This window comes from Eulemur rufifrons, chromosome 8 (assembly GCF_041146395.1).
Source record: "Eulemur rufifrons isolate Redbay chromosome 8, OSU_ERuf_1, whole genome shotgun sequence".
NCBI classification, from domain to species: Eukaryota; Metazoa; Chordata; class Mammalia; order Primates; family Lemuridae; genus Eulemur; species Eulemur rufifrons.
Window position 1 is genome coordinate 7,513,486 of NC_090990.1, and position 12,381 is coordinate 7,525,866.

General features: G+C 40.0%; 1 protein-coding gene across 1 annotated transcript in view; it reads left to right on the forward strand.

The window, feature by feature from the left end:
• Positions 1 to 12,381, forward strand: part of VPS13D (vacuolar protein sorting 13 homolog D) — a 248,113-nt gene that overhangs the window by 144,954 nt on the left and 90,778 nt on the right. Inside the window, exons 61-63 of the mRNA XM_069479363.1 lie at positions 1,511 to 1,660; positions 2,586 to 2,682; positions 4,722 to 4,870. Coding sequence (XP_069335464.1) covers positions 1,511 to 1,660; positions 2,586 to 2,682; positions 4,722 to 4,870 — 396 coding nt within the window. The remainder of the gene's footprint in view (positions 1 to 1,510; positions 1,661 to 2,585; positions 2,683 to 4,721; positions 4,871 to 12,381) is intronic.

Consider the following 12,381-nt stretch of genomic DNA (forward strand, 5'->3'; position numbering starts at 1 on the left):
AAATGGCAGTGAAGTCAGAGAGTGGTGTGTGATGAAGTCGGAGCGTTTGGTAGTATCCAGATTATTCAGGCCTTGGAGGCTGGGGTAAGAAGTTCGGTTTTATCCTAAGAGAAAAGGATGCCACTGAAGGAAGGAGGTCTGTGACTTGATTTATGTTTTTTTAAAAATCACTTTGGCTGCTGCGTAGAGAGTACATTGTCAAGGGCAAGAACGGAAGTAGGAAAAGCCTCTCGGAGTCTCTCGCCCTTATCCCACCCTGGGAGCCAACACACGGGAAGTCAGCACTGGTCATACGACATGGCCGTGTGGAAATCTGTGTGACGTGATGGCAAGATCAAAGGGTTTGGTGCCACAAATATCTGCATTTCAATCCCAGCTCTTCCACGTACTAGCTCTGTGAATGTGGGCTTCTGTTTACTTGTTTGTAAAGTGAGAAGCGATAACACCTAGCCTTTAGGGTTTTAGGAAGGGATATGTTGGGTGGTGTGTAGAAAGTCCCTACAGTTGGTCTCTCAGGGGTACTCAACAGATAGTCTCCCCTCTTCCCTCTTCCCAGTGGTGACCTTTGGTGTGAAACAGAAAGCGACGATGGCTGCTTCCCCCAGTAGCCTCCCGACATCCGCACGCACAGTGCAGTGAGCGTGCTCTGTTACGGTGCTGATCAGGGCTGGGTGAATGGAGTCGTCCCTACTGCCGCTGACTTGCTCATGTCATTCCCAAGAAGGGAGTTGACTGTAGGACAGGGAACTCTTCCCATTTGGTAGCCATTTGAGCTCCTGATTCTCTTAATTTTAATTGTCTTTAAGGAATTTGGAGCAAGAGAGAATTGTCAATAGCATAGTGGTTAAGAGTGCTGGCCTTGGGGTCAGACAGACCTGGATTCAAGTTCTAGTTCTGCCATCGACTAGCTGTGTGACCTTAAGCAGGGGCTTCTGTCCTCAGCGTCTTCATCTGTACAATGAGGACAGGGCTCAGAAGGTTGTGGAGAGGATTGCAGCAAAACCCTTAGGTTAGTAACACCGACATTGTAGGTACCACATCACTTGATGAGATACTCGTATGAGGTGGGTAGCCTGGTGCTGGGCACATAGTACTCATCTGATGTCTAAAATTTTTTAAAAATTCTTTATTGTCAATTCATTTATTAATTTTTTTAATTGACCAAAGTTATATATATTTATCATATACAGCATGATGCTTTGAAATATGTATATGTTGCGGAATTGCTAAATCTAGCTAATTAACATGTGTATTACCTCATATATTTATCATTTTTTGTGGTGAGATAACTTAAAATATCGCTTAGTGAAGTGCTGGCCTAGTAATACCTCCTGTTGTTATTACTACTGCCGTTGTTATTACTGGTCTAGTGAGCTGCTGTTGAGACACAGTGAAGTGGCCGGGGACTGTCTGAGTAACATGCGTGTTACGAGGCGCCACTCGAAGGTAAAAATGCAAACGGAGAGCTTGTCTGATTTAGTTTTGGCTTTGCTGCCTTTTCGCCTGCCAGGTGGATAATCAGCTCATTGGCACCACTCAGCCCTTCATGCTCTACGTGACTCCCCTGAGCAACGAGAATGAGGTCATCGACACCGGCCCTGCCGTGCAAGTCAACGCGGTGAAGTTCCCCAGTAAGAGTGCGCTGACCAACATCTACAAGGTGGGCTGGTGGGGGAGGGCTGGTGGGTCAGGGCCGTGCCAGAAGGTTGACTGATTTGTTCTCTCACAGCCAAGTCTCAGAGCAACAGTGCAGCCTGCAGTAGTTCTGTAGGGTTAAGCAATATGCGGCTTCATAGATTGTTAAGGAGAATTTGCAGGAACTCCTTCTGTTGGCACTTTATTTTCTCAGTTGTGTTTTCAATGATCTTGCAGGTGATAGTTTGATAGTACTGAATCCGTAGGGTCCAGTCTGTTTTCATCAGAATGAAGTCACTGAATGAAGCATCTAGATTGGTCAGGACCCAGGCATGATCCAGATCTATTGTTAAAATAGAGTGATGCTGAATATTGGAAAAGGGCTATGAGGAGTCTGACCTTGGGACAGACATGCTGCTCTGTAAGTGAGTGACCACGCTGTTTACTGAAAGCAGATAGTTCAAAAGTGACAAACTCTCTTTCTTGGAGAAGTGTCCATGTACAAGCTAACTGTTTAGCAGCAAACTCTGAAAAAGTGGGAGCCAATTAAGTGGTTGCTTCCCACACTTCTGGTCCTTTGTCACCAGTGCTGATGGGAGCAAGCCCGCAGGCAGCCCTCAGATCCACCAGTGCAGTCACACTGCTCCTTAAACTGGTTGCATCGTAAAGTTCCTCTGCCACAACGCACCCAAAGCTGCAGTCTCACTAACGAGGCCCACAGGCCCCGGGAACCAAACAATAGGATGGCGACTCACCTACTAAACATCTTCTGGAGTTTTTGGTTAACTGTAACAATGTAGGGAGAGAGAGAAGCCAGAAATAACCTGGCAATATGATCATAAAGTCACATGAGTAAAGAAGCCATTCCATGTCATTGAGGCCTTCTTAATGGCACAGATGAAAGTTCGTTCTGGTCTTCACATAGTAAATCAGAATTTCTTTATCCCTAGCATCTGATGATCACGGCTCAGAGATTCACAGTGCAAATTGAGGAGAAACTACTCCTCAAGCTGCTCAGTTTCTTTGGCTACGCTCAAGCAGAATCAGGTAATGTTGTATGCTCTATGTTTGTGTCTAAGAATTGGCCCAAGGGTGGTGTTTTTTAGTCTGTTGTAAAAATAAGTAGCCCCTGGGTGCCTGACAAGCTCCCTCTCTACTTCTCAGCCTGAGCTGGGAAGCTCAGGTTTGTGTTTCAGTCGTTCTCTTTCAATGTATTACTTGTCCTCTAAGTTATCTCTGAACTATGGCAGCTACTCAGGGGTCTTCTGGTATCCTGGAATATCCAGAGGTAAGCCTTTGGGAAGCAGTATACTATTCCTGTCTGCTTTGCATTTTTTGATTCATCTGTTCTAAAATAACATAAATGATGTTAGTCATTTAGCAAACTACTTTGTTTCCTAACTTTTGTTTATTAAACAGACTCAGGGCCAAGAATCAGAAATCCCTTCGGCAGTTCCTTTGGTTTAGTTGAGAAAATAAAATTGGCTAGCCTCAATTCATTAACTTTTGACATCCATACCCTTATCCCTTAATGTAATTAAAACGTTACTTTACTCTAGTTACTTTGCTCTCTTCTTTGTAGAAAGGAGTAAGATAAGCTATTGAAAAAATCTAAATTTTTAGCAGTGCTACAGAAATAATTTCACTGTTGTCTCTTTATTTTAGATTCCTCATTATGGCATTTCTTCCTGCTTTTAGAGCTTTTAGGTGGACGTTTTAGGGCTGTATGTACAGCTTAGAAAGAAGATGATGCTTGGTCTTTTGAAGTTAAACTAAATATTGAGCCTGAAGAAATGATAAGAAGGAGACTTTTATTTTTATCTGCCCATATTGGCTAGAGAAAAAAATCACTGGGAATGTGTGTACATATGTACATACATACACACAGTGCAAGAAAAGTGTTTTTTGTTCTTTTTATCCCAGATTTAGAATTTAAGCTTTAAGAGTATTTGGGATCAAGAGCAAGATCCTGTCTGTTTAATGCTGTGTTTTCCACTTTGGGTTGGAACGCCAGTGTTTATTTGTATTCAGACAGCCACTTGGGAGCCTGCCTGCCAGGTATCCATTCTGTTTTGGTACCTTCCTGGGAAGTTTTACTTTAAATTTGATTGGACATGCTTTTCTTGTAAGTTTTCTTATAAGTTGCTCTAATAAATTTATCCCCAAGCATTGTGTAGTAGATTGGACTTTTACAAAATCCTTGTCTACCTTTTATTGGAGCATCTCCTCTCCTTTCTATGGCTATTTCTGTTTCCTAAGGTACAGATTGGTAGGTCTCTGTTGCAGTATCCTTTTTCTGTACGTAGACCTGATAAGAGCTTACGCCACGAGTTTGTTTGGTAAGTATGTATGTGCAGGCTCTCAGGTCTTATTTAAAGCACATGAAGCCAAGGGAAGATATGCTGTCCAAATGGATGTGGGTGTAGCATCAAGGCAAAGAGCACGTTGCTATGTTTTTGCCCATGTTAATCCTTCACATTGCATGCGATAGCAAGTAAAAAATTTGCCTTGATTGTCCTATTTAAATGGATGTCCACCATTTGGGGGAGAAGGTGCTGCGTGTAGTGATGTCAGTTCCTTACAGCCTGCAGCCTGATTCTTTTTCAGGCATTATGTTTCATTCAGATTCATTACTTAATGTTAATATTGTTCATTGTGATTCAGTTACAGTGCATTCTAAGACCTTATTTGGATATCATCTGATGAAAATGAATTCAGATCATCTGGGTCATTGATAATAACAATAACAATAGTTTCTAGATAGCCACTGCTAGCAGACACACCTGTGACCTTTCACTTTTCTACCTAGCTTATTTTTTCTGTAGATGATATCTGCTAGATGGTCTAGAGTAACAGGTTAAAAGACTAAGCTAGTCTTATTTTTTGATAAGCACCACAAAACAGATGTATTTTTACCAAAAATGGCATCAGAATACTATACGCCTTACTGAACCCTCAAAAACTAAATTGAAAGATGTTTACATTTGTTTTAATCAGTTTTTTCAATATGAATACAAGTGTTTGAATCATGAGAGTAAGGAAATTCCTTTTTGTTTTTGTTTTTTTAAATTCTGCCTTTGTCCCAGAGGTGGAAAAATACGATGAAAACCTGCATGAAAAGACAGTTGAGCAAGGTGGGACACCAATTCGATACTACTTTGAAAATCTCAAAATTAGCATTCCTCAGATCAAGCTAAGTGTGTTTACCTCCAACAAACTGCCATTGGATCTTAAGGTGAGCTGATATTTGATACATGTTTTAAAATGACTTTTCCTTGGAAAAGAATGAGTGTGTTTACTATTTGCTTTTTCTGTTTGGCATCATCATTCATAGCAGGTATTTTTACAGGCTTCCTTTTTTTAGAAGATTTATTGACTCATATATTTCTGTCTTTTTTTTTTTAATGTTTGAATATGACTTTGCTAAAAGATCAAGGAGTAACTCGAGAGAATAAACAGAGAATTATCTAAAACCCATCTGCTCTCTGCTGAGCTCCTGGCTTACCTCAGTAGATAAAAGCCTCTTTCCTAAGAGGAAAGACAATATCTTCCTTTTGTGCGTAAGACCTGCCCTCCCTCCTAGTTCTCTCTTCCTCTCTAAGTATCCACCTTTTCTTGAGTGATTGTCACTAGGAACGTGTACCACCCTTAGGGAAGACTCAGCCACTTGCCCGCTGGGATGTGCCTCGCCTGCCACTGCATCAGCACGTAGCACCCCTGCAGACGACCTTCATACCTACTGGATGGGTCCAGCCTGAACACAGTCTTCATTGTTAGCAATAAAATGTATTTTAAGTAAGGGAGAGGGCTGGGATTCAAATCCAAGCCTAACTGATCTAAAGTCTGTATTTTTTCACTATACTGTGTTGCCACCTAGAACATAAGGAATCAGAGAATTTTAGATCTGTGAGTCCTTGATGATGCCTTTACTCAGTATACAGAGAAATTGGAATTCAAAGTGTCTGGTTACCGAAGCCTGTTTAGCTAGGTAGTGATAGGCGTGGGAGTGGAACCAGGTGATTGTTAGAAAGTCTTTCTTGGCTGGCTCAGTGGCTCGCACCTGTAATCCCAACACTTTGGGAGGGTGAGGCAGGAGGATCACTTGAGGCCAGGAGTTCAAGACCAGCCTGGGCAACATAGTGAGACCCCCCCCATCTCTACCAAAATTTAAAAAATTAGCTGGGCATGGTGGGATGCACCTATGTAGTCCCTGCTACTGGGGAGACTGAAGTAGAAGGATCACTTGAGCCCAGGAGCTAGAGACTACAGCGAGCTGTGATCGTACCACTGCCTGGGTGAGAGAGCAAGATCCAGTCTCTTAAAAAAAAAAAAAAAAGTCTGTCCTTTGTTTGAATCAAAATCTGCCTCCCTGCAGCTTGTGCCCATTCGTTCTGGTTCTTTTCTCTGTTATGCTTGAAGATGGTTATTAAGACTTCCATCTTATGATAACCACCAGTCTGAGATTTTTTTCCCCACTGTCCCATGCTGCCTCATCTAAGATACTACAAGACGGTCTCTCTTTCTGAGTAGGAACAGCTAGAGATACGAGCAGATAAGGAGTAAATCTAGACTCCTAACTTCAGATTCCTGCAGGGGCTGCGCTGGCGATGCCGGTGAGCAGCACAGCGGGCCGTGGCAGGCCGAGAGCGCGGGCTGCATCTGAAGACGTGGCTGCAGCTCAGCTCCAGCCGCTTGTTGTCATGAGGGAATGTGAACCCAGTGTTGCCAGATCTTCAGATTTTTAAAGAGAAGCCGGAAATCTGGATTTTTATGTGGAATCTCCTGGTTTTTAAGCGTTGGAAACCAATTGAAGTTTCTTGGGTTTTTTTAAACTTGTGGGCCTAACAAAACCCATGTGTGGGCCTCATGTGGCCGCCCGTGGTCTCCCAACTCACAGCTTCTGAAATAGACTTATAGGTAATGAGACAGTAGTCTGGTCAACATCAGATCATAATTTGGATAAGGGTAGGGCAAGGGTAACTGCTTCATTGGGGTGGCAAGCTGGGGACAAGTGGCTGGGGGTGCTGGTCAGGTCCAGTGAGCAGTAATTGCTCCTGCACCCACCCTAAAATGGTGCAGTGTGCCCTTCTCCACTCACAGCCCTATCTGCTTAATTTGCTTTAATTTCATGTTTCCCAGGAGATTGAAGATACTTATAGTTAGCATGGGAGTAAGGGGAAAACCATGGGAAAACCACTATCTTGCTAATATCCACAAGTATCCACTTGACTTATGTGACCCTTTGGAATGGGTTTGTTTGATAAAGTATATATTCCCCCAGAACACTTGGCACTCGCCCAACAAACCAATGTTAAGCAGTTCCTGAGAGTTGAGGACTTCTTGTTTTTAAAATCATCTTACTAAGAAACACAGACACTTACCTATTCCTTTCAAATTATTCCCAGCAGAAAACTTCCCCAGACTGACAAAATCTGCATGATTTTCTGCAGTTGAAGTAGCTTCAGTCCCCCAGTTGCACGGTATTGATGCTTGTGTGTTGCATTCTGCGTACAGTAAGCTGGAAATCACTTAGGTCGAATGTTTCGTCTGGCGCTGTATTGAAGGAACATTTTCAAGGCATTTTTCAAATCATTGTTAAATAAATTAAATGGAGCAGCCACTTTATGAGGTGCAGGGGGGTGGGGGGCATCCTGAGTGCAGTGAGGTGATGTTTCCAGCAGGGCGCTTCAGAGTTACAGTCTCAGCTTATGGAAGGCACCGTTTTACTGTGTCTTGAGTTCTCCTGGTGGAGTCTGGGACTCATAAAATAATGTCATTTATTCAAAGAGTTTCCTAACAGAGTAATACGCCTTTATTAGTAGCTCTTAGAAAGGGCAATATGCTCTTTTAGATGAATATATAATGGCTAAAAGTATGTGCTTAGAAAATGGAGTCCTATCCCTGAACAGGAATCACAAGAGTCTGACTAAAAGGTAACCATGTCTTTGGTATTGAAGGAATAATTATCTTGATTCTCCTGACTCCAGGCCAGAAGTGAGGCTGTCAGAAATCTCAGAGGGAAGTCTCTTCAGGTTTACACTGAGGGTACATTGTTGCCAGATATAGTGTCTGTTCAAAAGGACTCAGAGTAATTTCACATCTGCTATCTCAATTGGATTCCTTACTCTGTGTTGGAAGAAGGGGGAGGTAATAGTCCCATTTCCCAAATGCAGAGACGAAAGTGCAGCATTCCTCCCCCATTCCTCCTTCTCTCCATTATTCTCCCAAGTTCGCAGGCTACAGCGTGGCATAGTAATATTGAAAATGCCAGGTAGTTTCTATGTGTTTTTCGTTTTTTTAAAGATCAAAAGCAGCCAGGAACCTTTAAAAGGTTTCACAAGGTGGCCTACAGCAGCCCTTTTTCCATTTAGAGCATTGGGGTATTACAAAGGAAGGGCTTTAATTGAGCAATCTAGTTTGGAAGAAACCCCACATTTTAATGGTCAGAGTGAGAGGGTGGGGGTAAGGGGGAATTTCAAACAAAGACACTATTTAAAAAGCCTAAAACTGTCTTCTCAAGGCTTGAAATAATTTGTTGGGAAACTTCAGACCCTTTACTTTTTTCCTCCCCTCCCTAAATAAAAACCAGATTTGTTAAAAGGAAAAAAGATCCAGTATTGTTAATTGTATTTCAGAAAGTGCCAGAGAGGGAAATATCCCTGTAGTTTTAAACATTGTCCCAAGAGGGAAATAGGCAAATACCCTGCTTCACATAAACAGTCTCTATGTACCATAAATAAACCTTTAAAGAATGAATTCCAGACAGTTTTGTTTAGTGCAGGATAAACTAAGAAAGGAAGGGACATGGCTGAGGGAATAGCTTGTGATCTGAGACCTTATGGTATATAGACAGGTATTTCTTCTTTCAACTCTATAAAGTTTCTGGAAGACTTCAGCATTTTTTTTTTTTTTTCCTGGGGAGATAGGAATAGACAGTTTCCTATTTTTATTAGGAATTTATAAGCACAGGATTGCTTTCTCTAGAATCCATTTTATAACAGGAAACTGCTACTTGAGCAAATAAGCATCAACTTTGTATACTACTGTATTTGATTAGTCATTTAGTTCTACAAGAAAAAACCCCGTTTGGCTCTTTCCCTCTCGTCTCGTCTGCTTTGACTGACCGGATCTACCTGAAGGTGGCAGAGTAACTCACACCAATAGGCCGTAGCTCAGCTTTTTCAAATGCGGGAGTCTCAAGAGCAGTAAATGACTAGTAAAGATCATTTTTACTTAAGGGCCAGAATATTCCCTTGGTTCAGACAAAGCACCTTTAGTCATTCAGAATGGAAATAGTGTTTATCATGGAGGTTTTGACAACCGAGTGGAGGTTTCAGAGTCTTTGTTACTATGTGTGGTTCTTCTTCAGTGTTTGGTTGCATTGAGGAAGTGGGGTTAAAAAGCTTTTTACCTTGAGTCTTTGTTTTGATCTCATTTCCTCTTCTCTGAGAAGAAAGTCGTGCTCAGAGTGGTACCGGCAACACAAAGTGCTGAGCTGGCTTTCCCCCATAGCTATCCTGTGGCTCTAAGCAAAGCAGTTAAACTCACTGAGCCTCGGTTTCTTTGTCTGTGGAAGGAGGAAAACTAGGCATGCCCACTTAACTTTATGGTCACTCATCATGGGTCGGGGTGAGGCATGGGTGAATGGATAGCAGATTTCAGGAAAAATATCATAGTCCTCCATTCTGACTTTCACACTTTCTACCTGGGAGTTTGTTGCTATTGTGAAATGAACATGTTCAAGTCTGAGGTCTACTAATAGCTAGCTACGTGAATTTAGGCCATCCACTTTTCTGCAGTTTTATTTATACAGAAAGAAAAATAAGAATGTTAGGCTGAATTAACTCAAGGTTGCTCTTAATCTCTAAAATGTTTGGTTCTGAAATTATTTAGTAGTAGGTTATCAGTGACTTCTCACGGCACCAAATACAATGGCCTTTTTTCTGTCCTTATCTTTGTAAGAGTCCTCTGCCATTTGTGATATTGCTGACCTCCCTGTTCTTCACGTGGGTCCTTTCTGATTCTTCTCTTAACTCTGTTGGTTGCTTCCCTGTCTTTCTCACTGTTTTCTTTTATTCTACTTCTTCTTTCCCTAACCCATATGTTAATGGGCCATTTTTTTCTGGCTTAACTGTCTGGTTCTATCACTCGTTTATTTTTCTGTCAGGTTATTGGCCTTTTATCTTTTCTAATTTTAGAAAACTCTGTTAAAGTTTTGTGTCTGATAAAAGTTTCAAGTATTTTTTTCAATATTTTATTCATCTTTTTACTTTGCTTTTGGAGATGTGTGTGTTTGTGTGTACTTAGTCATACAGGAACTTTTTATTTTTATGTTGTCAAATATATCAGTCTTGCCTTTTTGAATCTGAATTTTGAGTCACAAAAAAACTTTTCCACTCTGTTTTTCAAAAATTTCATCCATCTTTTCTTCCATTATATGATTTATTTTCAATTAAGCATACTCTTGCTCTAAAAGAATTTAAGGCAGCCTCTGAAAATATATGCAAAAAGATTAAAAAATAAATGAGAAAATCAAATAGAAATTCCATTAAATTATACATGAAGTTTTAATATACAATAAAGACATTTTAATTCAGTGGGGGAATATGTAGGCTTTTTAATAATGGTATTAGACTAAATAACAATATGGAAAAATATGAAATTAGATTTATTCTTTACACTCTACATAAGGATAAATTCCAAGTGGATCAGAGATTTACTGGTGTTATTACCATGAAAAAATGTTTTTTCACATTCAATAAAGAAGAGTATTTGGCATGCCTTCTAAACACCTTGAAGGTATCAATCATGTTAAATAAAAATATAATCAGAAAATAGACCCATATCCAGAAATTGTTAACTGGTTTCAGGCAGACCCAAGCTAGCTGAGAACTTCAAGAAAAGCTAGATAGGGGGGAAAAAAAGGTCTGTTTGAAGCCGTTGGAAAGTTACCAAGACATCCAGGACTTGAGATTCCAAAATTTATGAGAGGAGAGAAACTCAGTAAGGTGAGCCCAACATTTATTTTGCTTTTATTCTTGAGACTTTTTCTGATTTCTAAGCACTACAGGGAGAAAGGTAAAGAAGCCAAGCAGGAAGCAGCTGCCAAAGGGCAGAGAATCCACAGAAGGCTTTTGGCAGTCATAGAGTTGGGAAAGCACGGGTTAAGCTTCATTGCTACTGAGAGCTGATAACTGAAGGGCTAATATCTTACAGAGAAGGGACAGGCAGAAAACAGACCCCAGTAGTCTGAGCTGCTTTATTTCTTGAGGAATTTGCCAATTTCTAAGTGACATAGTCTGAGAGAAGCCAAGCAAAAAGTGGCAGCTGAGAGGCTGAAGAACTAAGTAGATCTTTTAGCAGTTTTACGGTACTGTGGAGGAATAGCACTGGTTTTTGGTTGAGATTGATAAGGGACTACACCAGCCTGGCCTCATAAGGACTGAAATAGACCAGGACTTTAAAAGATTGAAACCCAGCCTTGAGAAAACCCAAACCCTGGTTGGATTAAGACATTATGCCTCTTACTCTAACTACCTGTCAGAAGTTGAAGACTCATCAAAAGTCTTTACAAGTTTTCATACAAAATAGTGCATTCAGTAACAAATTACCAGGCCTACAGAGAGATAGGGCCAAGAAAAAAAACAAACACTAGAAATAGACCCATAGGTCAACTGGATGTTGACATTTTCAGACCCAGAATTTAAAATAACTATATGTTCAAGAAGTTTACCAGAATACTATAATTTATCTTTAAAAAGCTATCAAATAATAAAGGAAATTATAGACTAGTACTTGTTCATGAATATAGAAGCAAGAAATCTCAACAAAATATTAGTAAATCAAATATAGAAATATATAAGAAGGATAATATATCATAACTCAATTGTATTTATTCCAGGAATACTGTTTAACATTTGCAAATAAATGTTTTAATTCACATCAGCAAAACGAAAGAGAAAAAATATGATTATCTCAAAAGTCATTTGACAAAATTCAGCATCCACTTATGATAAAGTGTATCTATGAAAAAGCAACAGCAAACGTCATCCTCATTGGTGATACATTAAAAGCTTTTCCTTGAGATAAGGGAAGGATGCCCATTATCACCACTTCTGTTCACTGTTATACTAGAGATCCTAGCCAAGGGAAGAAGGCAAGGAAGATTTTTTTTTTTTTTTTCTAAACAAAGAAATAAAAGGTATAAGAACTGGAAAGAAAAATGAAAAAGATTCAAACTAGGGGGAAGTAGACTCCACCTCTTGATAGGAAAAGATGCAAAGAATTTTGGGCCATTTTTAACCTACCACAGATACCTAGGAATAAATCAAACAAAATATGTACAAGACCTCTACACAGAAAACAATTAAACATTATTAAAAGAAATTAAAGACCTAAATAGATGAAGAAATATGCTATGTTAAGCCTCATTATTGTAAAATTGTCATTGTTCCTCAAATTGATCTACAGATTCAATACAGTCCTGGTGAAAATTCCAGTAATTTTTTGTGGCAAATTCCAAAATTTTTATGCAATTGAAAAGCACAAAGGGTAGCTAAAGTAATCCTGAAGAAAAAGAGCAAAGTTGAAGAGCTTACTCTATTGGATTTCAAACGTAATTACAAAAGTACAATAATTAATAGAGTATGGTATTAGGTAGAAAACAAAACAAAGTAAATCGGAAAAGAGAATCCAGAAATGGATAAATACCGTCACTTGACTTATGACAAAGTTTGCGCTGTACTG